Source organism: Artibeus jamaicensis, unplaced genomic scaffold, assembly GCF_021234435.1.
Source record: "Artibeus jamaicensis isolate MK-2021 breed Jamaican fruit bat unplaced genomic scaffold, CSHL_Jam_final contig_233, whole genome shotgun sequence".
NCBI lineage: Eukaryota > Metazoa > Chordata > Mammalia > Chiroptera > Phyllostomidae > Artibeus > Artibeus jamaicensis.
In genome coordinates, this window is record NW_026521486.1 from 27,813,928 (window position 1) to 27,839,028 (window position 25,101).

General features: G+C 42.5%; 1 protein-coding gene across 1 annotated transcript in view; it reads left to right on the plus strand.

The window, feature by feature from the left end:
- The window catches only part of DERA (deoxyribose-phosphate aldolase), a 99,459-nt gene that overhangs the window by 9,350 nt on the left and 65,008 nt on the right, over positions 1-25,101 (plus strand). The window contains exons 2-4 of the mRNA XM_037136590.2: positions 20,112-20,209; positions 21,337-21,484; positions 22,936-23,031. Of these exons, the coding sequence (XP_036992485.2) occupies positions 20,112-20,209; positions 21,337-21,484; positions 22,936-23,031 (342 nt within the window). The remainder of the gene's footprint in view (positions 1-20,111; positions 20,210-21,336; positions 21,485-22,935; positions 23,032-25,101) is intronic.

The window sequence follows — 25,101 nt, forward strand, 5'->3', positions numbered from 1 at the left end:
AGGCTCATGCTCAGTCCACTGAGCTACATCAACAGGGCTCATTAATAATTTTTAAAAATATTTTAAAGATTTTATTTATTTTTAGAGAGTGGGAAAGGGAAGGAGAAAGAGAGTTAGAGAAACATCAATGTGTGGTTGCCTCTCACGCAGCCCCCGCTGGGGACCTTGGCCCACAACCCAGGCATGTGCCCTGACTGGGAATTGAACTGGCGACCCTTCGGTTCACAGCCTGCACTCAATCCACTGAGCTACACCAGCCAGGGCTCTAATTAATAATTTAAAAATTTCTTGCTCCTCATTCCCTCTTATACAAATTTTAGAACAAAAAAATTATTGATATTCAGCTCTTCATATCATTGCATTTTGGACTGTATGGTAGATGTGCTGTAGGCAAGCAATGAAAAGAACAGAGAAAGGCCAACAGCCTAGATCACCTTGTGTGGATCGTTAGCCCCTGGATACTTGAGGGTCACCTGATGTCAGGTATGTCCCTTACAAGGCAAGGGGAAAGTTGCCTCTGGATGTACTACTTCTTGCTACATGATTTTTCTACCTATGAGGTATCTACTGTTTGTTTTTTATTTAATATTTTTATTTATTTCTTTTTGGAGGGGGGGATAAAGAGAAGATATGAGAGAGAAACATCAATTGGTTGCTTCTCGCTTGTGCCCCAACCAGGGCGGAACCCACAATGCAGGCATGTATGCTGACCAGAATCCAACCTGCAGCGACCTTTTGCTTTGTGGGAAGTCACCCAGCCCATTGAGTCACACTGGGCAAGGCAAGTTGTCTGCTGTGAGGGTACCTTTCCGCTTGTTTAAAAGCTGTCTGGGAGGAGAACGGAAAATTCACTTCCCACCAATATGTGCGAGATTGATGGTGTAGCAGGGGTGTACGACCTTTTGGCGTCTCTGGGCCACACTGGAAGAAGAAGAGTTGTCTCGGGCCACATATTAAATACATTGTGACACATAATCACCATAATCACAAAAACATTTCATAATGTCTTAGGTAAATTTACAGTTTTGTGTTGGGCTGCATTCACAGCTATCGTGGGCTGCTGGTGGCCTGAGGGCCGTAGTTTGGGCACCTCTGATAAAGAGGTACTTTTTCCTGGAGAGGGTGACTTTCCTAAGTGCCAAGGAATGACACTGTAATGGTACAATATGAAATATTTAACCACAGGAAGTGTTGGGTGGCAGGGATCTTCTTGTGCCTGAAATCTTGCCATTTTGACTTCTCTTCACTCTGTGTCTTGTACAGTGGATCTTAAATCTGTAGCTGTGAGATCCCTCCGTGCAGACAGTAGTCTTCTTTGAAAATTGGACAAGAGCCAGCTCCTTTAGCGAGCTGACTCGATCTTGTCACTTCCTCGACAGCTTCAGGGTCACCTGGCTCTGTGGAGCGGCCGCAGGGAAGCCCGTGTTCCTATTCGGCTCCACAAGGGGGACTGCTTCCAGCGCCCCGTGGCTGGAGGTGTCTCTGTACACCCGACTCAGACCAGCTTTGGAGTTGGCGCACCCTGTGATTTCTTTCTTAAAGTAGAGAGGTCGTGTTTTGACATTTTTTTTTAAAGATTTTATTTATTTATCTTTAGAGGGGAAGGGGGAAGGAGAGAGGGAGAGAAACATCAATGACCCCCCTAACCCCGCAGGTGTGTTTTGACATTTTTGATGGTTTGTCACAGAGCATCTGAAAGCACAGGGAAAACCAGTCCCCTTGTCAAAACCTGTGCCACCAAAGAACTTCTTCCTGAGGAGAAATTGCAGAAGAGCAGGTGCTGTGGGAAGCAGTGTTTTGAGTCGGCTCCCAGCAGGTGATGATTTCCACTCAAGTTCAGTTTGAGCCCATTATTCCTGGACGGTGTTGGCAGTCACTGTGCTCCATCGTGCCGTGGGGGTTGGTTGGTTGGTTTTGGGAGACAACATCCACTCAGGCCATGCCTGCTGGCAGTCAGGGTTTTAGCACGTTAGACACCTGCTGTTGAAGGGGTACACCTGCATTCCAGGCTCCTTCTGCATGTGTTTAAAAATATGCTTAACCAAAGATAAAGGCAGTAGTGGACTAGCACGAGGCTCTGGTGAGTAGGGATCCGAGAAGCATTTGGTATTTTCTGCAAATCAAAGGGTAGTGAGAAGCTGACATAAAACACATATAGTACCGCCTCGGGTTGCTCAGTTGGTTGGAGTGTTGTCCTTTGCACTGAAGGGTTGGGAGTTTGATTCCCAGTCTGGGCACATACCTAGGTCGCAGGTTTGATCCCTAGGTGGGGCATGTATGGGAAGCAGTGGACCGATGTTTCTCCCGCTTTCTCTGCCTTCCTCTGTCTGACATCGATCAACATATTCTCAGGTGAGGATTGAAACGAAAGCATAGTACCTATAGTAGCTACACATTAAATGCTTATTTTTACTTTTCTTTCAAAAGTTAGTTTACTTCAGTTTCAAAGGAGGGTCTCTTGTTCAAGATTGAGAATGTGGTTGTGTAATTGTAGGCAACCTAGATTTAAATTTTCTGCAAAAGATATGTATGTTGGGATGGTTACCCATTTAATTGATAGAGCTGCTTTTTTGAAAGGAAATTAGACTTTGAATTCAGACTCCATGAGGTTTAAATCCTGCTTCTTCTAATTATGAATTTTTGAGTTTTTACACCTAAAAATGGAGTGAATAAAAGCTAAGTCATAGAGTAATTGTAAAGATTAAATGAGATGTTACAAGTAGAGCAACTGGCCTGGTGCCTGAAAGGTAGTGACTTGTAATAACACTTACTTTCCCTTCTCTTTCACAAGACATAATAGGAATGTTGGAAAATTCTGACCTTAAAACTAAAGATTAACTGATTGTGAACAAGGGTATTTGCTGAGTGGAAAATAACATGGACCTGTGGGAAGTCCAAAGAGCCGAGGGCGGTTGGAGCTGCCGTGAATGTTCGGGTGCAGTGGGCTTTGAAACTGGATGTGTACTCAGTACCTTCCTAGTGATTTGCTCTCCTGCATATGAGAATATATTAAAGGTATTTATCATTGTGGTTTTCCTCCCTAGATGGGAATTTATCCATCCCAGCTTCTTTTATTTTTCTAACTTATTTTTGTGATTAGCATCTTTGAAAATTGGTAATTAATCAGTTGATAATCCCCTTTCATTTTCTTAACTGTCTTCTGAAATTCCTATTCCTTGAATGCTGGACTTCTGTAGATCAGTGTTCATTCAGTGAGTCTTACTGGTGCTAACCCGGGACTGTTTTAGGTGAGTAATCACAGACACATGCTCACACACTATTATTTGAGAACTAGGAATGTTTTTTTTGGATAGTAGGCATCGGTTTCAAAATTTAAATATACAAATTTTAATTGCAAAATGGTAGTGAGTCTCAGTGGGTCATTTACAAAATATTTGCCCGAAAGGTTAAGTGTCAGGAGTAAATGACTCACAAACTTTAGGAAATTAGTTATTAACACCCCTCATAAAATATGTCATTCATAATTTACTGTATCTTACCTTAGAGGTAAAGCATAAAAGTAAATGTTCCTGGGAGAAGTCATATATTGCCTTAAATTCTTGGGTACAGTGTAAATGAGTGATGGTGGGTTTTTCCCGAAGTGAGATTTAAGTGGGAGAGGGTGTGGTGAGAGCTGGACCTCAGGCCGTGGTCATGGGAACTAGGTTTCGGGAAAAGTAAGTACAGATTTTCCATAACCATTAAGTTCCATTAACATCTTTTATTTTTTTCCTTTTTTTCTGGAGTTCAACGTATTTAAATTTAAACAAATATGCCCTGGCTTGTCTGGTTCTACTGGAGAGTGCTTCCGTGACCAAAAGGTTGCTGGTTTGAGTCCTGGTCAGGAGACATACCTCGGTTGTGGGTTTGATCCTTGATCCCTGGTCCGGGCATGCACTGGAGGTGACTGATTGATTCTTTTCTCTTGTGTCCATGTGTCTCTCTCTCTCCCTTCCTCTCTCTCTAAATGTAATGGAAAAAAAAAGTCCTTGAGTGAGGATATAAACAAACAGATAAATAAGTTTAAACAGATTATGATTTTTAGTTCTATTTTGTAGCATTTAAATTGTGTTTACGGTGTTTTGACAGGACTAACTGTGTGCAGGTCTGTTTCCACACCTGGGTGTTCTTGCACACTCTAAGTCGTGTGAGTAGCACAGCACCCAGCCTGGGCAGCAGTTTCATGAATAATATTTTCTATTAATTTACGTGAAGTCAAATAACAGGGCATTTTTGAGCATTTTCAGATTTTAATTTAGGAAAGTCTGGCACTAATTCTCTGAAGAGGAAAGACTTAAGTAGGTTTTCTCCGAAGCTTTTAGCTCCTAGAATAGTTGATCAAATCTTCCCAAGGGACAGAGAGTTGGGTCTTTCCTGAGCAGGGTGCCAAAGTTTTCCCCCTTCTTGATGAAGTTCTCTAAGGCCTAGTGATTCCTTCTGAACACTAGGCACATGTAGGGGCTTGGAGATACTCTGATCAGATATTTTTTCAGACTACGTTAGAGCGAAAGACTGTGTATTTGGAAATCCAAGTTTGGCTTAGTAAGTCTTACGGTGGATCTTCATGAGAATGGGTAGCAGTAAAGTCAAGATCTAGGCCATAAGATGTCTCGTGACATGGGGAATGTTGTCTATTAGCACATTTATCTACGATGTTAATTTGAGTGAAAAGCATGAAAGAACTCATTTTTAGATGACAGTTTCCAAAGAGTATTGTTAATTCAAGGATTAATTCACAATATTATGTGATGTGTAAGTGTGTGTGTGTACATGTATTTGTTCATTCTCCAAATCCGACAAGCATTTATGAGCCCCATACAGATTCCTAACTTACTTTGCCTGGTGAAGTAACCGGTACAGGTGGAGGCCGGAGAACCCAACATTTGACTTAGGCTCAGAGAGTTGAGTCCATTCCATAAGGGTGAGGGAGCGGCCAGGTGGAGTGTAACCGTGAAGGACTTTTTGTTTTCTCGCCCCTGAGATATTTTCTTCCTGTGAAAATCAAAATCTCAGGGAAACACTGAGATTTTAGTCATTCTATAAGTCCATATGTGAAGTCCAGAACAGCCTATAAGGAAGGAGAAGCTGCATCTTTTAGGAGTATAATGGTGTACTTTCTAATGACATTTGAAATAGAGAGGAAGTGAAATAGCTGGATGGAACTTAGAAAATTATTGGGACATAATCAGTGACCCTTAATGTTGGACGTGTGCTTGGAAGCAAATCTCTTGGGAGAATTATGAGAGCAATCAAGTAATCCACAAACATTAAGTAGTTTATAAATACTGAGGTGAAGCTGGCTGTTAGTGTCAATCTTGGGTTCAAACTCTCACTCCTAACTAATCTTGGGAGAAGATCCCTTTAAGAAAACCAAAAAAGCTCTGGCAGGTATGGCTCAGTGGATTGAGTGCCAGCCCTCGAACTGAAAGGTCGCCCTTTTGATTCTCAGTCGGGCACATGCGTGGGTCGCGGACCTGGTGGGGATGTGCGAGAGGCAACTGATCGAGGGATCTCTCACACATCCATGTTTCTCTCCCTCTCTTTCTCCCTCCCTTCCCCTCTCTCTAAAAATAAAAAAAAAAAAGAAAAAAAAAGTAGAGTACTCCCCAACTTCTTTTGTTGTACACCATAAGGCCTGCTGGTATTCATCCTAATTAAGTATAAAATGCTTCCCTCCTCTCGTTTAAAATATAATTGCAATTTTTCTTGAACATACGATGTATCCTCTTTCAGAAGGCATGTCTAGAGCAGTTAACACAGCAGAGTGCCTGCCCACTCTCCTGCATCCACGGCGCCTACTCCCCAGAGGCAGCCCTTGCTTCTAGCGTTGAACTCCATACTGCAAAATAACGTGCTTCTACTGTTATTTTTAATTTTTCAGTTTTACATTTTAATTCATTGACATTCTGCTGTGGAACATAATGGTTTAGCTTCTCGCACTTTACCTCCCCTCTTCCTCTCCTGCAGCCCCTCTTCCACCCTCCCATTATATATAATTTTAGTTAGATGAATTTTCCGTGTTTCTATTATGACTGTGTAACTATTCATTTATAAGCCATATGGTAATACTATGATTGCATTTTATTTGTTGAATAAATTTTTGTTTTCTCTGGGATTGTTTAGTTTTCAGTGTAATTATTTTTAACTCACCCCTTCACACCAGCTGTCAGAGATGAAACTGCTTTTTTGGTACAGTCAAAGAGATTGTGTAATTTATTAGTTCTGTATTTTTCCTGGAGGCGTTGCCCCTAGTGTCCTCACTGCTCCTGTGCGCCTCCCGCCTCCCTGCAGGCCTGCGGCACCGCGGTGCTCTGGGCTCTCCCTGGACCTTCCTCCGGGGCCTCTTTTTCACTCTGCTCCTTGGATCCCCTGCTTCCTGGAATCCATGTTTTCCTCATTCGTGTTGTCTTCCTGATCTGATGGAGTACAACCATCAGCAACTGCCTGTAAATAAAGACTTTGGATGTCAAAAGATGCTTTTATTCTTCAGTCATATGTAGTCGAAGGTTTGGCTGGGTGGGGTCCTATATTTGAAATTCGGTTTCCTTAGGAACTTCAAGGCATCCATTCTTCCATCGTGTTTGGCTTCTGTCCAGTGTTCGTCTTGACAGACGCGATGCTCTTCTTGTTCTTTAATGCGACTTCCTTTATTTTTCTTTCTGGAACTTTAAAAATGCTCTCATTACCTCTGGAGTTGTGAAATTTCACAGTGGTGTGCATGGGTGTGGGGCCACTTTTTAAATTGCCCTGTCCACTTGATGGGTTTTTGATTATGAACCGTAGCTTCCTTTAGATCTGGGGCATTTTCTTGAATTATTTCTCCAATTAATTTTTCCCTTTCCTATTCTTAACTTCTCCTGAAATTCCTATTCCTTGGATGTTGGATCGTTTTCTAGACTGATGTTTTGATTTTATCTTTTTCCCCCCTTCTCTCTCCTGTCTTATTTTTTGGAGGTGGGTGTAGAATGGGGGGTAGGGAGATTTCCTTCATCTTCGTCTTCCAAGGCTCCTGTTGGACTTTTCGTGGATGCAGGTTGGCTGGGGTTCCAGCCCGAGCACTCAGGGCCTTCCTGGGGTCCACATTGTCCCAGCTGCGCAGCTACAAAAGCTGTCCCGGCCACATAGAGAACTATAACTGAATGCAGGTCCGGCCGCCTGCCGCTTCGAAAGCCAATACAGGAGGGGCAGGTGCTGATGTAAAGGCAAGTGGTTTATTTTCAGGTGCTGGCCCCTGGAAGGTGGGGACTTGTGTTCCCAAGGCCCATCTCCACATCTCAGTGGAGGCAGAGGCTTTTATAAGGAGGGAGAGGGGAACAGAGATACCTTTTACCAAAGAAGTTACAGGCCTGGGGCATGGCTGTTCACCATGACCTGCCCAGTTAGTAGTTTACGATCAGATCACCCCGTGATGTTACTTGCCGTAGGACCCCCTTTTTCTTCTGTCCGTAATAGATTTCTGCTCTTGGTTTATGGATCAGGACATTACTTACAGTTATCCTCTAGTTTTTTTTCCTTCCTACAATGTTTTGTTGCCCCTTGGTGCCCTCCACCCCCACTCCTGTCCAGTTGTTTTTACTCTGATTTCTCTGTTCATAAACCTCGGCCGTGAGGACCCTGAGAGTCGAGAAGCTGCTGCCCCAAGTGGCCCCTGTGACTGTCCTTGTCAGCCCGGCATGAGGCTGCAGTGGGCCGACAAGACACGTCCTCCTGGTTTGGACATGTTACTACTGTGCTGTTAAAGTTCTACAATAAGCTCACTTGGAAGTGTAGTAAATTAAAAACGGAACGGGTGGGAAACTCCCAGATATTTTAACTGCCTCTTTCTTTAACTTCTTGATTCGAGCCTAGAGTACATTTCTCAGACGGCTTTGATATGTGGATTGCTGAGGAAGACTATATAGTCCCAACCTGGCAGGTTAACAGTTCTTTGAAATAGTTAATGAAATGCTTCATACTGGGAATCTGACAGAAATACTTTGTTTCTGAAAACCTTTTTTATATCGTTTCCCCTTAAGAGTTTAGGAAAAATGCCAACAGAGTAAAAAGTATTGCTTTTTTTTTCATAGGGTTAAACATATTTAAACAATAGCATAAAAAGAGCACAGGTGGACAGCTGCTGTTCATTCCTCAGAGAGGTCAGTCATTGGTTGACACTAGTTTTATTACGGCAAATGGCACTTGCAGTGCTAACAGAATTCTGTGGAGGAGAGCTTAGAACAGCAATTGGTGGACATCAGATTAAAGATACTTTGAAAAGCCAAAAATACATTAGCTTTCTAAATAAATTGAGCTGAATTTTTCTTATGTTTCTATGTGTAAGCTATGTTTGTAAAGATAGGCATCTATTGCTATGTCCTTTCAATATAGAATTTCACTGTAATTTTTTTTCAAATTTTTTAAACAATTTTATTTAGTTATTTTTCAAGTACAGTTTTTTGTCTATTTCTCTCATCCCAGCCCCCCCACCCCGTGCTCCCCACCTCCCTCCCATTTCCACCCCCCCAGTCCTCATCCCTGTGTCTTTCATACTTGTTCCTCTCACTGTAATTTTTTAATTGAGGTGTGTTTCAGTCTGTTCGGCCTGCTGTAACAGAAATACCATAGACTGTGTAGCTTATAAATGACAGAAATGCCATAGGCTGTGTAGCTTATAAATGGCAGAAATTTATTTCTCATAATTTTGGAGGCAGTGAAGTCCAAGATCAAGGTGTAGGTGCATTTACTGTCTGGTGAGGCCCCACTTCCCCATTTAGGGCTTTTTGCTGGAACCTCCCATGGCAAATGAGTGAGGGGTCTCTCTGGGCCTTTATGAGTGCTAATCCCATTCATAAGGGTTCCACTCTTATGACCTAATCACCTCCTCACAGCTCCTCCCCCAAATACTATCTTCTTGGGGATCAGGTTTCCACATACGGATTTTGGAGGAGGTTGTGGGGCACAAGCATGCAGACCATAGCAAGGCATAATATATCTGTATTATTATGTGTACATAATATATATACATGCACAATAAATAAAGTATACTAATATTAAATGCATAGTTTAGTTTTTAAGGTAATTTGATCTATGCATTTGCGTTGAGTGTTAAGTATGTACATTTTAAAGTTTGAGAAGAAAATAAAACAGCTTCTAATTTGCTGTGTTATACTTGTGAATCAGTTTGCTATTAAAAGCTTTTTTCATGTTGGTTTTTGTATTATTTATTGCTATGAAATAAACTGCTTCAAAACTTAGTGGTCTGAAACAACAGTGACCATTTATTATCTCACACAGTTTCTGCGGGTCAGAAATTTGGAATTGGCTTGGCCGGGTGGTCTGGCTGGGGATCGCTCGTGAGGTTGCAGTCAGGTTGTCAGCCCAGGCTCCAGCCCTTTCGGGGTTTGCCTCCCAGACTGACTCCTTCACCTGATTGGCAGTGGAGTGCCCGCAACTGGTGGGAGCCCTCAGCTCTTCACCTCGTGGACATGACATCCCCAGGGCTGCCTGAGTGTCCTGATGATGTGGCCCCTGGCTTCTTCCTGAGAGAGTGAGCCAAGAGAGGAAGGCAGAAGCCACAGTGCCTTTTATTGGCACACGTTGGAAGTCACACAGTGGTATTTCCACAGTATCTTCCTGGTCACAGAGGCCAGTGCCTGTTGTGGAAGGAGCGTGGATCCTGGATGAGAGTCACTGAGCCTTTTTGGAGGCTGACTGTTACGGTTTCCCTCATTCATGATGTTATTTATTTTAGCTTGCTTTTGTTTTATACCTCCTTTTTATTACTAAAAATTTCAAACATCCAGGAAAGTAGAAGGACTAATGTAACGATTACCGGTATATGCCAATCACCTAGACTTAACAGTTGTTAATAATTTACTGTTTGCTTTGGCAGTGTTCTCCTGAAATATTTTAAATTAAAATTACAATCAGCATGACATTTTACTCATAAATATTTGTTTGCATTTTTAAGGAGTAAAAATATTTCCTTATATATCATTGTCACATGCAAGCCAGGATCAAACTGAGGAGCAGGGGCCACATTCAGTTGTTGTATTTGTTTCCCTTAATCTGAAACAGAATCCATTTTTTTTTTTAACTGAGTGTGGTGGTACTGGTTTATCTGACCTATAGATTGCCCCAGTTGGTGGATTTATCAGAGTATTTCCCCAGGATGTCATTTAACTTAATTCTCTGTCTGCTGTAGTTCCTTTAATTTGGATGTTGTACCTTGTATTAGTCTGGTTTCTCTCCAGAAGCATAGTCAGTAGCAGCTAGATAGATACAGATGCAGATAAACACATAAAGAGATTTAGCATAAGAAAGTGGCTCATGTGATTACGAGGCAAACCGCAGACCCAGGAGAGATGATGGTGTAAGTTCCAGTAGGAGTCTGAGTAAGTTCCAGTCTGGGAAAAGCAGAAGAGTCAGTCTGAAGTTGGGACAAGACCTGTGTCCTCACTGGTTTGGGCAGACAGACAGAGAGAGAGAAAGAATTCTTTCTTACTCAGCCTTTTGTTCTATTGGGGCCTTAAGGGATTGGATGAGGCCCACCTACACTGTACAGGGCAGTCTGCTTTAATCAGTCAGCAGGTTCAAGTGTGGATCTGATCTGGAAGCACCTCCACAAGACACGGCCAGAGATAACATTTAAATGAATACCTGGCTGGGCAGTCTAGTTGACACATAAAAGTAACCATCCCAAATCTAAAACTTGATTAGATTCAGATTGAACACTGGTAGGTGTATTTCATATTCCGTCCTGTCATGAGGCACCTAGTGCACATCTGTTCCGCTGTTACTGATGTTGACTTTGATCATGTGTTTAAGGAGATTATAGCTCATCCACTGGTTTTATAGTTCCAGTTTATCCCATTTTGACCTTCAAGTAATGTGTGAGACAGTCCTTCTAATACCGTGGGAATCTCCAGTTTCCCCACCAGCTAATCACTCAGAGTCTTTTCCATCCACTGGCAACGCTTGCCTGTATCAGTTATTTCACTGGGGGGGTGTACTGTAGTTGCTCCAGTCTGATTATCTGTGTGTTTAAATCAGCCACTGCTTTCTCCCTGCCCTTTGATGCCAACACTTCCTCCCCAGTCTGGCGTTTTTGAATCCTCCTTCCTTGTCCTCAGATAACGCTTCCCTCTTAAGTTTTCTTGTCAAATAGTAGCTGTGTGATGCATCTCGGTTTGATTCTGATATAAAAACTGTTATTTTCCAGTTGTTTGTGAAATTCTGCTTCTGGAGCCAAAAAATGAATAGCTACTGTTTTATTTCTTATACACACCAGGAAATTTGGATGTAAAATGAGCACTATTTAGAGCACTCATTTCATCTCAAGGGGAAGCCAGACTTCAGAGTTTTCTGTTAAGTATCTTCTGAGGCTGTGTTGAATTGTCATCTTTAGTCGTCTTCAGGCATAGGCTAATTTTTGAAGTACCTACGATGCTTTTTAGCAAATTTGGGTCTTCTTGGAGCCAGTGATATCTCTGTAGAGCTATGCTGGCATGTGATAGATGTTGAAAAGCCTTTTGTGCAAATTACAGATCATCAACTTTCCCGAGAAATGGAAATTCAGAATTTAATTTTTCATTAAACATACCTTTTTTGAGTTCACTGCTGCTAGGTTTTTTTCAAAGTAGAAAAAGCCTAACCTCAAATAAATAATTTTAGATTTATTGAATATAAAAATGACCAAAGCATTCCTTTCAGCCTGCTCACTTCAAGGAACCAAAGAGATTCCCCCTACGTATTCTGTGTTCACCTAGCTTACAGGTTCGTACACTTCTCATGACCCTACTGACTGGCGGCAGGCGTGTGAGTCTGTCTCCCTTGCAGTTTCAGGCTCCGGCTGGGGCACAGCTGGCTGCTATTAAATGGCTGCAGGGCAACAGTGGCGTTGCATACTTCTCCTGCCATCACCCAGGACCGGCAGGACTTAGCTGCTGCGAGTCTCAAATACCCCAGATACCCTCAGTGAACAGTGAATGCCCTGCATACTGAGAGTGTTAGTTCTATTATGTTTGGGAGGGTGGGAAACAGTCAAATTTTGGTTTCTTAGAGAGTGAACCACATGATCAGATGAGACCTCTGCTCACTGCACTCTTATTTAAACACCCTATTACTAGAGACCATGGTAGGAGTTGGCGGCTGCCAAATCCAAACTGGTTTGTTTGTTTGTTTAAAATGAATATTCAACACAAATGCCAAACCGGATGGACAGGGGATGTCAGCTGGGCATGTCCTGGTTGCCCAGGATGATGTGGTCCCCCTAGTGAGGACTAAAAGCTCAGCAGACGGACTGTATTGGGAAGAGTCGTTAGCTTTCCCTCCAACAGTCAAAATGGGGAAGGGTTCAGAGAGACCAGCCCTGACAGTTCATTCTGATCTGTGAACTCTTCCACTTTTCTGTGGATATTTGTGGGTAGAGAGCAGAGGAAATTTTTTGAATTTTGTGCTTTGTGAGCCTTGGAGCTGCTTCTGTAATATCAACTTTTCTCGGACTCTTCTTCGCTCCCTGAAAGGGAGTAATTGCGCCAAAGAATGCATCTGAAGGCGCATTTTAAAGGCAGAGTGGAGATGCTGCAGTCAGTTGTGGACTGATGGGATTTTGACCGCTCTCTGCAGGCCACTGGAGTGTGGGGTTCAAGCTACCACCCCGTCCTGTGTGGCCCTTTTAATTGGCTTCCCCCGGCAGCCAGAGGCATTCTTTTAAAATGTGAACCAAGCCAAAGGGGGTTAGGATTGAGGGTGCGAGGTGGGGGTGGTTACGGTGGGGAAAGTGGTGATGGGAAGATGGAGACAACTGCATTTGAACATTAATATTAAAAAAATAAATTAATTAAATGTAAAAAAAATACAAAGCAGTATGCCAAAAAAAAGAAATAAAAATTTATTTTAAAAATGTAAATCAAATCCTTTAGCCCCCAGCTCAGAATTCTCTAAACACTCCCCACTGCACACCTGAAGTCCTTTCCAGGGTGAAAGATTCCTACTTAGGGGGCTTTCTAACCTTCCTGGCCATGCCTCACAGTAGGCTTTGTATTTGGTATTGCCACACAGTACATACCTCCTACGTGCAATTAAAAAAGAACTTCCATCAATGGCCTCTACCTGTTGATAGGTTACATACTTCGTACCCTGATATTTTTTATTTCCTTTCCTTCCTTCTTTCTTTTCTTTCTTAAACGCTGGTTGCAGCTGACCGATTTGATTTCATGACATACCTCTGGGTCATGATGCTCAGTTTGGAATACATTTTACTACACGGTCTGGCCCTTGCCTTCCTCCCTGTTTCTCTGCCACTTCCTGCCCGACCTGCTGACTGTCCTCCAGTTGCAGCTGTGTCCCTGCTTTGCCTCGGATGTGACGTGTTCACTCTTGCCTGAGGCCCTTTGCATTTGCTCTTCTCTTTGCCTGGAACACTGCTTCCCTGGGCAGTGGCCTTGCTGCTCACTTTCTGTTTCAACTGAGTTCTGCTCAGATGTTTTGGGAGGCTTTCCCCAACGTTACCCATCCCTGCACTCTCCATTTCTTCCTTTTTTTTTGAAATCCTCACCTGAGGATATGCTTATTGATACGGATAGAGGAAGATGGAGAGAGAGACAGAGACATGCAGACCACGGTTGCCTCCCATAAGCCCACAATCACCCTGACCAGGGATTGAACCTGTGACCTAGGTATGTGCCCTGACCAAGGATCAAACCCACCAGGTAGGTCTACGGGCTGATGCTCCAAGCACTGAAACACCTGTCCAGGGCATCCATTTCTTACCCTATGTAACTTTTCCGTGTAGCCCATATATATTGTATAATATATTCAGTACATATTTATATGTTGCCTCTTTCTTTTCATTAGAAAAAGCTCTGTGGGAGTAGGGATTTGGGTTTTCATTCACTGCTGGACCCGCAGAGCCCACGGCAGTGTCTGGCACCATTGCAGCCACTCCTTTTGTATTAGTTGAGTGAATGAATGAATGGAAGTCATGGTCAAACCTCCGCGAGCCCTTTAGGGCATCCACGCCCATCCATGGGACATTAGCCAGCTCCTCGAACATTCCAAGAGTGTTGCAACCCATGTAGCTGTGGATACGGGACATACTAGAAATGACAGCCAGACGGAAAAAGAGCGGAGGCAGAGAACAGACAAGACTAGTGCTGAGGGATCGAGTTAGCCAGTCAAGTTGGCTTTAATTTGGTGCCGGCACCTTAAGTGGAAGTATTTCAGGAGGTGAATAATCTCATTACTCTCCTGGACTTGGACTGATACCCTGCAGAATGATCTGGTTGGTGATGTCTGTGGGATGGGAGTTAGAGGTTGGGGTAAGTGGCTCTGGGGAGACGACACAGCGTCACAGCTGGCCCCAAGTGCTGTGGCAGTGCATGTCGCCAGGCTGCTGGTGTCCAGGTTCAGGAGCATCTCTCTGGACTCTAAGGACTGGGCTTACACGGTAGAATGTTAGAAGGGTTCGCTTGTGTCCAGTGGGGGCCTAGATGCCCTGTAGTGGCCTCACCCAGGGTTTATGGGACACCGGGACTTGGGAAGAAGACTAGCTGTAGATCCTACCTTCTGGTAAGGATCAGCCTCCTAGCTCAGTCTCTGTCTTGTACCTTATTGGCTTAATAACTAGACGAGGCCGAGTCTGCTCATTTATATAAATCGAGTATCTTCTGAGCCTGGCTGGATCAGGCATATACTAACATCCAGAATTTTTGCGTTCATTTTTGTTTTTCTAGCCAAGCTAACCTTTTCTGTGGCTGAGGTTGAAAGACTAGATGTGATCAAGTTGATACTTCACTTGTTTCAGTGTCTGAAGTAAAAAATAAATGTACTGAGATGCAGCAGACTTGCTGAGCAGCTGTTTTTGTGCTGGGCACTTGTGCATTTGGGGGGTGGGGTGCGTAATTCCTGGGAAGCTGCAAGTTAGAATTAAGAACAAACAACACAGAAATAATAGACAATTAGGGAGAGGTTCTTAGCAATAGAGTCTGGGATTAAAACTGTACAAAGTAGACATCAGAAAATGACTGGAGCCGACACTAGGGAACAGGTTTGGGTGGTAAAATTACATATAAAAACCCAGAAAGAATGAACAGAGAAAATGTGGGGAATTCCACCTTTCTTGCTTTTCCAAAGTTTTGGGGGGATAAAGTCTCTAATAAAGCATCACAATTTTTTCTCCATCAGGAACAAAGGTAAAATCAAAATACAAAGTAAACCTTTCCTGGTTATTCGGTGTTACATGTTCTATATTGTGAAGAAGTACAAGAATATCCACAGAAATGCACATGGGAGTGATGGAAAGGCTACAAAATAGATTTTTGGAGGAAATGATCTGTGTCTCCACTGAGACTTGAACAGGAAAAATAATAATCATAAATAATTGTGAGGAGAGTATTTGAGAACAAATTTGTAACTGACAGACAGCCTGAGAGCCACCAAATGATATACTAAAAGAAACAGTGGGGTTTTCTTCAGTGGAGAGTATTGAGGAAAGAGTATTACTGCCTTCCACTTATGGTTTCATATCTGTTCTCCCCAAAGACACGTGTACTTGAAACCCCTCCTGGCCCCGTGAGAGCAGATTCAGTGGTCGTGATGAGATTGTGTGCATTAGAATCACTTCTCCTGGAAAGGAGATGCTAAAGGGTACTCGAATAAAATATTAAAATTATGAAGGACATAACAAAGGCCAATCAGTCCTTTCTTTTCCCCAGACCCCATAATATGAGAACAAGGGTTATTTGATGAAATTAAAGAGTAGCAAATTAAGTGCTAATAAAATGAGATAGTCACTTATAATTCATTACCATGGGAGGTCACAGAGGCAAATTCTGTGGCTAGATTAAATATGGGGCTGGATAATTTTATGACCACTAATGATATTTTTAGCAGTGGAGGCTGATATTCGGAGAGAAGTAATTGTATTACATTCTCCAGTAGATGGTTTGCAGGGACCTCTGGCAAAGCGGTACCTGAGAAGTATGAGAGGAGGTCTTGCAGGTTCTAACCTTTGGTGGGGAACCGCAGTAGACATCCCTTTTTAAGGTGAATGTCTTCAGAACGACCTCAGTCCCGATTCCTCTTGTGGAGATCCACAAGTCCTTTTTGACCAGAAGCAATTGGGGGACAGAGTTTCCTTATGCAAGATGAGTAGGTTGGGGAGATCTGTCGTACAGTAATGTGGCTAGAGTGAACTGTACTGTATTGTGCACTGGAAGTGTGCTACAAGGGAGGTCTTACATGTTCTGAGTACACACACAAACAAGGCAGATGTGGGAGGTGATGGTAATGACCTTGATTGTGGAGACTGATTTACAGTGTCTCTCCAGTGTATGTGAAAACGTCAAGTTGCACACTGTAAATATATACAGTTTTTATTTGTCAATTATACCTTAATGAAGCTGGTGGGGGGGGGAGAATAAACACTACATCTCTTTTAAAGAAGCAACTGGGAAAGACTTCCAGAATCAGATAATTTCCTGACCTTGGGGACCATTTAGCTCATTTATTGAACGCCATGCATGTATTGGGCACTTTGGTTGGATTTTTACGTATCTGTTGGGAGAGTAGACATGTAGAGAAGTCGGTGCCATCCAGAACGAAGGGGACTGTGCTAAAGGTGGCCTGTCAGTGAGCACGGGACAGCGGGGAGGCAAGAACAGCCCAGCCTCTGTGGGTCAGAGAAGGTTCACAGCAAAGGCGACACTTGAACTGAGTCTTTTTTTTGTTGAGATATAACTGACATATAACACTGTGTTAGTGTTATGTATACAACATTGTACAGCATAATGAGCTGATAAATGTATTGTTGTGAGATAACTACCACCATAAATTTAGGGAACATTCATCACCATGCAGTTATAATTTATTTCTTGCGATGAGAACCTTTAAATGACTTTTAACTATGCAATACAGCATTACTAACTACAGTCACCATGCTGTCCATTACATCCACTGACTTATTTATTTTGTAAGTAGAAATTTGTACCTGTTGTCCCTCTCTTTACCCCTTTCATTCATCCAACCTCTGCCCATGGCAACCACCAACCGGTTCCATGTATTTATGCATTCAGGCTTTTTTAAGTTTTTATTTTTTTAGCTTCCACATGTGAGTGAGATCATACAATATTTGTCTTTCTTTTTCGAAGATTTTACTTATTTATTTATTTATTATTAATTAATTAATTATTTATTTATTTTAGAGAGAGGGGCAGGGGAGGAGAAAGAGAGGGAGAGAAACATCAGTGTGTGGTTGCCTCTCCCACACCCCCACACTGGGTACCCAGCCTGCAACCCAGGCATGTGCCCTGACTGGGGATCGAACTAGCAACCCTTTGGTTCCTAGGCTGGCATGCAATCCACTGAGCTGCACTAGCGAGGGCTATTTTTCTTTGAATGAATTATTTTATTTAGCATAATGCCTTTAAGGTCTATCTATATTGTTACGAATGTCAAGATTTTCTTTTCCATGACTGAATAACACCCCATTTTATACACACACACATATGGCACATTTTATTTATCTGTTCTTCAGTGCACAGTTAGGTTGTTTCCCTATCTTGGCTACTGTAAATAATGCTGCAGTGAACACAGGGGTGCCAGTGGCTTTTGGATTTAGTGATTTCTGTTTCCTTTGGATAAAAATTCCAGTGGCATTGTTGGATCATTTGGTGGGTCCTTCCTTCCTTCCTTCCTTCCTTCCTTCCTTCCTTCCTTCCTTCCTTCCTTCCTTCCTTCCTTCCTTCCTTCCTTCTCCCTCTCTCTGTCTCCCTTTTTTTTTTTTTTTTTGAGGAATCTTCATACTGTTTTCCATAGTGGCCATATCAATTTACATTCCCACCAACAATGCACAAGGGTTTTTTTTTTTTCCACATCCTTGACAACACTTCTCATCTTTTTGATGATAACCATTCCGGCAGGTGTGAGGTGATACTTCTTCGTGGTTTTGATTTGCATTTCCCCAACGATTAGTGATGTTTAGCATCTTTTCATGTACCTGCTGATCACCTCTCTGTCTTCTTTGAGAAAAATGTCTGTTCACGTCCTTGACCTGGGTCTTACAGGTTGAGTGAGAGTTCATTGTGCAGGCAGGACAAGGAAAGGCATTCTAGGCAGAAGGAGCCAGTGGCGTGCACAGGTCCAGGGATGGAAGAGACAGCATATGTCGGTGAGCTCCCCTCACTTTGCAGAGGCTGTGCCACATGCTCAGTTGGCAGAGAGGGAGAAGCAGGCGAGGGAGGAGAAGCCAGATCATGAAGATTGCGATTGCTTGACCCCTCTCTCTGGCAGCCGCGGTGGTAGTGGGCGGGGAGTAGAGAAGAGCGGGGGAGGAGCTTGCAGGAAGGCTCTAGGGAATAAAGGACGGCCCCTCACAGCCTGCCCGCCCCACGGTCACATGCTTCCATCTTTCCACCGCTGTCCGCTGGTGGTGAGAGCCTTGTCTGCCACCCAAGGGCCTGCTTCACTCATTTTCACTATCTGCCTGAAACAGTCTTGACCGTGAACCTGATCACCATTACTAGTAATTAAAAAGAGTCCCCTGTCTTTCCTCAGAGAGAGGTTCTCATAGGTCTCAGATAAATTGGATTGAGTCCAGTATGTCTGTTTGGTCTTTGGTCTCATTCTCTTGGGCTTTACCAAGAACCCCAACAATCTTTGGGTGGGGAGAAAAGAGGCAGATTTCGTTTGCCTGACCTTAGACTCCCAATTCTCTGTGAGACTGGCTCAGCAGACAAGCAGGAAAATATACAGTGTCTTTGAGGAGCAGATGGATTGAAATGTTAAAAATCTGTTTGTTAAATGATTTCAGCTAACAAAATAATTAGGAAAAAAAGCACCCAGACTATGTGCCTCTTTCAGTGATATTTAAACAAGAATATCATTACTAATCACTCAAATGCTAACTTGGAATTTTTATACCATTAAAATTGATAAGAAGAATCAAATGGAAATGAGAGAGAAAGAATGTCTTTTGTAGAAATGGGTTTTCTTTGTGGTTTTATCTTTGTGGTGGACGCAAATACTTTATCATTTGTGTTGTTACATAGTACAGGATGCAATGAACAGTTTTCCCCATCACAAAATAAATAGTTGTTGAATTGTGACACATTTCCTAATGAGTAACCTTTCTACCGTAGTCTTTTAAGGCTCCTCTAAGAAGATTCTTTAAAACCATGAGGTTGCTAGAGGGATATAGAAGTGAGGTTACAGAAGGTAAATGGGTCCATGTCCCATTTACTGTGAGGCGCCTGTGTTACAAAGTGTGGGCGGGTGCCGTGGAAATGCACGTGCAACAGACACTGTGTTTGGTTTAGACACTGAAAGATGAATAAGGTCACGACTCAAAATATAGGAAGTACAAGAGACAATTTTACTGCAACTCCTTGATGAACTAAATGCAAGTTCCATAGTAGAAGTATATCCAGCTGTGGGCTCTGGGGGGCTGGCGGTGTTTTCACAAGGAAACCCACTTAGACTGGGCCTTGAAGTAGAAATTACAGACGACCAGAGAGAAAAGAGCGTGGGATGGCGGTAGGAAGGAGCATTTCAAAACCAAAGCCACAGTGATAGATATCTCCTGGAGTTTTGAGCAGCTTGTTTGCATTTTTCTGACTTCTGTTATATCAATGTTGTAATTTCTAATACATTCTGAAAAATTCTCCTTTTAGGAAGGAATGGGCTGTCGCATATCAGCATAGAGTAGATATTAATCTTGTCAGTAGGGGGTAGTAATCAGGGATACCTGTAAGCCCCCACATTAATTCACTTAAGTGTGTATTAATCACTTGCTCTCCTGGACCGGGCACTCACACATAAGTCTTTGCTGTCAGGAGTGAGGCACGTGGCCTGCGTAACACAACAGTCCCCCCCATTGTTAGATGTGTCTGTGTAATGAATCAACACCCGTTCTCACCCTGAATGTACTGAACTTTACACGAAGTATGCCTTTTCACGCCTGGGCGTCTTTCAGTAAGGCTCTTTATTTGTAATTGTGTGAAAAAGAAACATAGGCGTTAAAAGAACTTTCATGCCAAATGATAAATACAGCCTTTCAAGGACCATGTAAAAGATAGGTGAATATATTTAATAATATTTTTAAACTTTATAAGGTATTCTTCATTCCCCTTTAGACCTCAGCTGGATCTCCAAAATACAAGTGAATCAGCCGGCAGTTCTGAGGCGGGCAGAGCAAATCCAGGCGCGCAGAACCGTGAAAAAGGAGTGGCAAGTAAGGGTTCTTCTCGAACACTCTGTTCCTATCGTTTACAGTGGCTGGGCTCTTCCCTCAAGGCCACAGTATTGAATTTTGCTCAAGATGCATCTAAACTTAAAAGATTGCAGCTGTCCATGACTTATTTTAATAATTCATGTAAGATGATGATGGGTGGGAGAAAGATAACACATTTATCCCAACAAGTTAAAAATGTTATCACTCTTGAGTGGCAAAGCCGCAAATGATTTCGAGGCATCTTTATTCATGAGTGCATTAAATGGCATATTTTCTCAACACATTTATTCAGTTTCTTAGACATACCTCCTTCGGATGCCATCTATTTTAATTTTCCAACCGTAACATCTACACCTGATGTGTTCACCGCTGAGGCCCTTAGGTGGCCTCCTTTGACCATCATGTTTTCCCGACTGTTAATTTTCATGAATCATTTTTCAAAGTTCAGAAAACGATGTTTTGTGGAGGGCTTGTGGTAAGCATGTTCTCCTGGGGATACCAACCCAAGACGTGCTGTGCATCGCGGGACTGACGGGAACTGAGACTTCACTTTACCAGGGAGGCACCGTGTTGTGGTCGGATCCTTTCGGGTGATAGCTCACATCGTGTTCATCCTTGGAAATATTCTGATTGAAAAGTTAAAAGGAAATCTGTCAGAAAGCGTTGTGAAATATGAGTATTATTTTAAAAATGGAATTGGATTCAATTGAAACAAACCAAGTTCAAGTTCAGGAGTCTTTTTTATAATGCCTCACCCGAGATCCAAGGGTTGGAGGTAAAATATAAGATAGAAATGCTCTTGTTCCCACCTTGCCCCATCTTGGGGTATCCACGAAGGGCTTCTTTGAATGAGAGAAGTCAGGTGTGGGGAAACTTGATTTATTAAGGACTTAAATTGGGACTGTCTATGGGAGAAAAAAAATTAAGGCTGCTCTTTCACCCTCTTATTCAGTTCTACATAATGTTTGTGGTGTTGGTCACTGTCGAGCAGTTGGGATCGTGACAGAATGACTGGCCTTGCAGCAACAGAGACGTCAGAGTTTAGTATGCGTGTCTGTGTAGTGAGTCTCTGCTAACTGGGTTGCAGGTTCGTTTTTTTAACCTTATTTTATTTGTCTTCAAACTAGGCTGCTTGGCTTCTGAAAGCTGTTACCTTTATAGATCTTACTACACTTTCAGGCGATGACACCTATTCCAACATTAAAAGGCTCTGTTACAAAGCCAAGTACCCAATCCGGGAAGATCTCCTAAAAGCTTTAAACATGCACGACAAAGGTACGTTATGGTGAATCTGTGGTGTTTACCTCTTTACAATACTGATGACTCAACCTAAGAGGACTTAGGATTCAATTGCTAAAATGATGATACCAGCAATAAAATCCACAATGGAATTATGTACATAGACAGGTAGTTGAGATCTTGTCTCTGAAAATGGCAGGGAAAAAATCTGAGTCTTATGTTTAGGTCAGTTCTTACCATCATGGATTAAAGTTTCTGGCAGAGAGTTTCTCAGTTTTTCTTTCTGCTTCTTCAGTTTTAGAAATTTTCCATCTAGTGAGTCTAAAATACTGATTCTGATCCCCTAGCCCCATGCGGAAAAGCCAGTCTCATTACTTAATAATCACATCTCATACATAAAGTATTTTCTGTGAGTAAATGGAATACTTCTGAGAATAAAATGCAAATGGGAAATATTGCATGCTTGTACATGAGCTGAGATCTTTTGAAAAAGTTACATTCACTCTTTTAGTATACATGAAAGTACTTACAGCAACTTTCTAGAGTTGCTATAAGTACGGAACCTTAACGTTTTAGAACGAGAGGAGACCTCTGAGAGTTGATCACCTTATTTCTAAGTGAGGAAGCCGAGACCTGGAAGGCGAGATGCTGTTTCCAAGGAGACGTGCCCTGGGACTCGCTGGGCTGGTTTTAGGAGCCAGGGCTTCCCAGGAAGGGACCTGTCTGGAGTGAGTGCAACCGGAGATGTTGCATTTGGCTAGTAATTCGTAGATAAATTGTAGACCTAAAAAACTCTACAGCTTTTGAAAAATATTTATGATGTTTCTTTAGAGTTGACAATAAAAACAGCACCTATTAATAGCACTGAACAGTAGTGACTTTGGGGAAGCAGGACTAAAAAATGTAGTAACCCCATAGGAGCTTTATGCTATTATGCTATTGTTTTCTTTTTTAAGTGGCTATTTGGTCTTTTAATTTTTTTAGAAGCTTACACCTCAAATTGGGGGTGTCAGATTTATATTGTATTATTTCTTACAAAAGAGGGTACCTAGGATTAGTTAAGTGTTATTTTGCTGTACTACCTACCCTGTAAGGCTCACTTCCACTTTTTTTAATTCACTGTCTGACTGCTGTACAAATCTGGATTTTGTTAATTGCATGAAATAAGATATTTTGATCCAGGCAAGACCACCAAGTTTCTTATTTAAGAATTTTTTTTAAGTGATGTTATATTAACTTCAGAGAATGCACCTCAATTGTTCTGTTATGACCATAATGGTGAGAAAGGGATCCAGGTTGTCAGGAACTGGAAGGGAATGTGGAAAATAAAATCCTTTTCATATTTTTTTTTTTGGTGACATTGTAGGGGAATTACTGCTTTCCCTCCTTTGATTTCTGCCGGTGTTATGTTATAAATAATAATTAAAAGCACATTGTGCCACTTGAACTTCTCACACAGGAGGCTGCTCTGCTTGCTCTCTTCACAGGCATCACCACAGCGGCCGTCTGTGTCTACCCGGCGCGCGTGTGCGACGCAGTGAAAGCGCTGAGAGCTGCAGGCTGTGACATCCCTGTGGCGTCAGGTGAGACTGGTGTGGCCTTTGTTGTTGTCCAGCTGGTTTCCAGCTCTTCTGCTCACACGCCTAGGGGCATTATAGTTTTATACCATTATTTTGATTAGTTCTATGTATTTGATTGGTTGTATTTATTTGTTCTTTTAGTGTTTATTAATTGCCTTCTAAGTAGCAATGAACATTTAGTGATTAAGTAATTACTAATTCCCTTAAAGGGAATTATATTAATTCCCAAGAGTATAGAACTGTTTCCCTGTTCTTAAGATAACTTAGTTATTTTGGAAGAATAGTTAAGTTAAAAAAACCATAATGCCTGATATGTAATATTTTACATATATGTAAAAATATGATAATAAGGACATGTGGAAGGTACAGTTGTAACTCTGAGCAGGGACTGATTTATTGTGCAGAGGTTGTTGACACTGAATAAGGGAATGCTTTGTCAGGTAACTGCCCTGGGTCTTAGAGGGTAAGGAGGAGTTTACAGTGTTGATAAGGAATGGCATTTCAGATGGAGGAACCAGTGTGGGTGCAGGCACAGAGCCTGTCGGTGAAACTGCTGGTGGTTTGCAGTTGTTGGATCCTAAGGTGGGATAGAGCTGGAACTGTGGTGTGGGGGAGCTTTACCTGCAGGGCGCCCCCACCCCCAGCCACCACAGATGAGAATAAGTCTACCAAGACATGATCTGCTTGGGGAGGAAAGGTGGCTGGTCTCTCAAAGGAGAAGGGCCAGGAGCTTGTTCCTCAATGGGGTTATATTGTGTTTAATTTGCATATGAATACAGGGCATATAGGTAAAGCTCATCAGTCATTGTCAGCCAGTAATGATCAAACAATAGAAAACTTTCAAAGAACTCTGAGGGCTTATTCTGAGTTAAGGTCAGATAGCTAAAGTGCCATAAAACTTTGGGGAAACAAACTCATGTTATGCTTGGACCCTTTTCATTTAAATTGAGGGTATTAGCAAAGCAGGTTTTATAGGATTTTATGCATTTTTTTCTTAGGCCTGATCACCCTGGCGAATCTGCCCTTTCCAGAACAGGTTGCACCCACCTCTAGCATTGTTTCAGGCTTAAGGCATTATTTCCGGCTTAAGTCTGGTAGGGGAAGTAAGGCAGCCAAGAGATTAGGGCACTTCTTGTAGACAGAATGAGAACTCAGGCTATGTCAAAGCCAAGGGGTGAGAGAGTCCATCACCCCCTTTTTCTATAGCCCCCCAAGTCCTTCCCTGAGGGCCCCTTCACAACCATGCTTGTCTTAGGTTGTTCCTCCTTTGAGGAATCTTACTTGTCATTGGCTAACTGGTCATCAGCTCTGGGCCAAGCAGGGTGAAGTAAAGGGGAGCAGAGTCAGCACCCCTACAAGGAAGATAAGCTTTGTCTCCTTAATGGCCCAAGGTTCTTTTACTCAGCCTTAGCCACGGCAGATTACAGCTTCTGAAACCAGGCAGGGCAGTTCCCAACACTGTAGGAGTTGAAGCTGGAGATCTATTGGGAGACCATGCCATGGTTTGGCATTTGGGGAAGGTACTGAAAGGTTTTAAGCAGAGACAGGCCATGATCAACTTTATGATGTACTGAGTTAGGGCATGATAGTGGGCAAATTTGAGAGGGTGAATTAGAGTTAGGGAGACTTATCACTGTGTGTGGGAGACGATGAGAGCCACCTTAAAGCCTGGAAAATAAAGAAAAGAGGGTATGTTAGAGTTATTGGCTTAAGGTAGACACTGTAGGATTTGGCATAAAGGAAAGAAAATTCTTTTTAAAAGCTTCAATGTGTGTGTGCATGTGTGTGTCTGCCTCATATCAGATGGATGGACAATAGAGGTAACAGTAGATCCTACTTTTAAAAGATGTTGGAGGCCCTGGATGGTGTAGTTCAGTGGATTGAGAGCAGCCTGTGAACCGAAGGGTTGCCAGTTCCATTCCTAGTCAGGGCACATGCCTGGGTTGTGGGCTAGGAACCCAGTTAGAGGCATGTGAGAGGCAACTGATCAATGTATCTCTCACACATTGGTGTTTCTCTCATTCTTTCTCCCTCCCTCTCCTCTCTAAAAATAGATGAATAAAACCTTAAAAA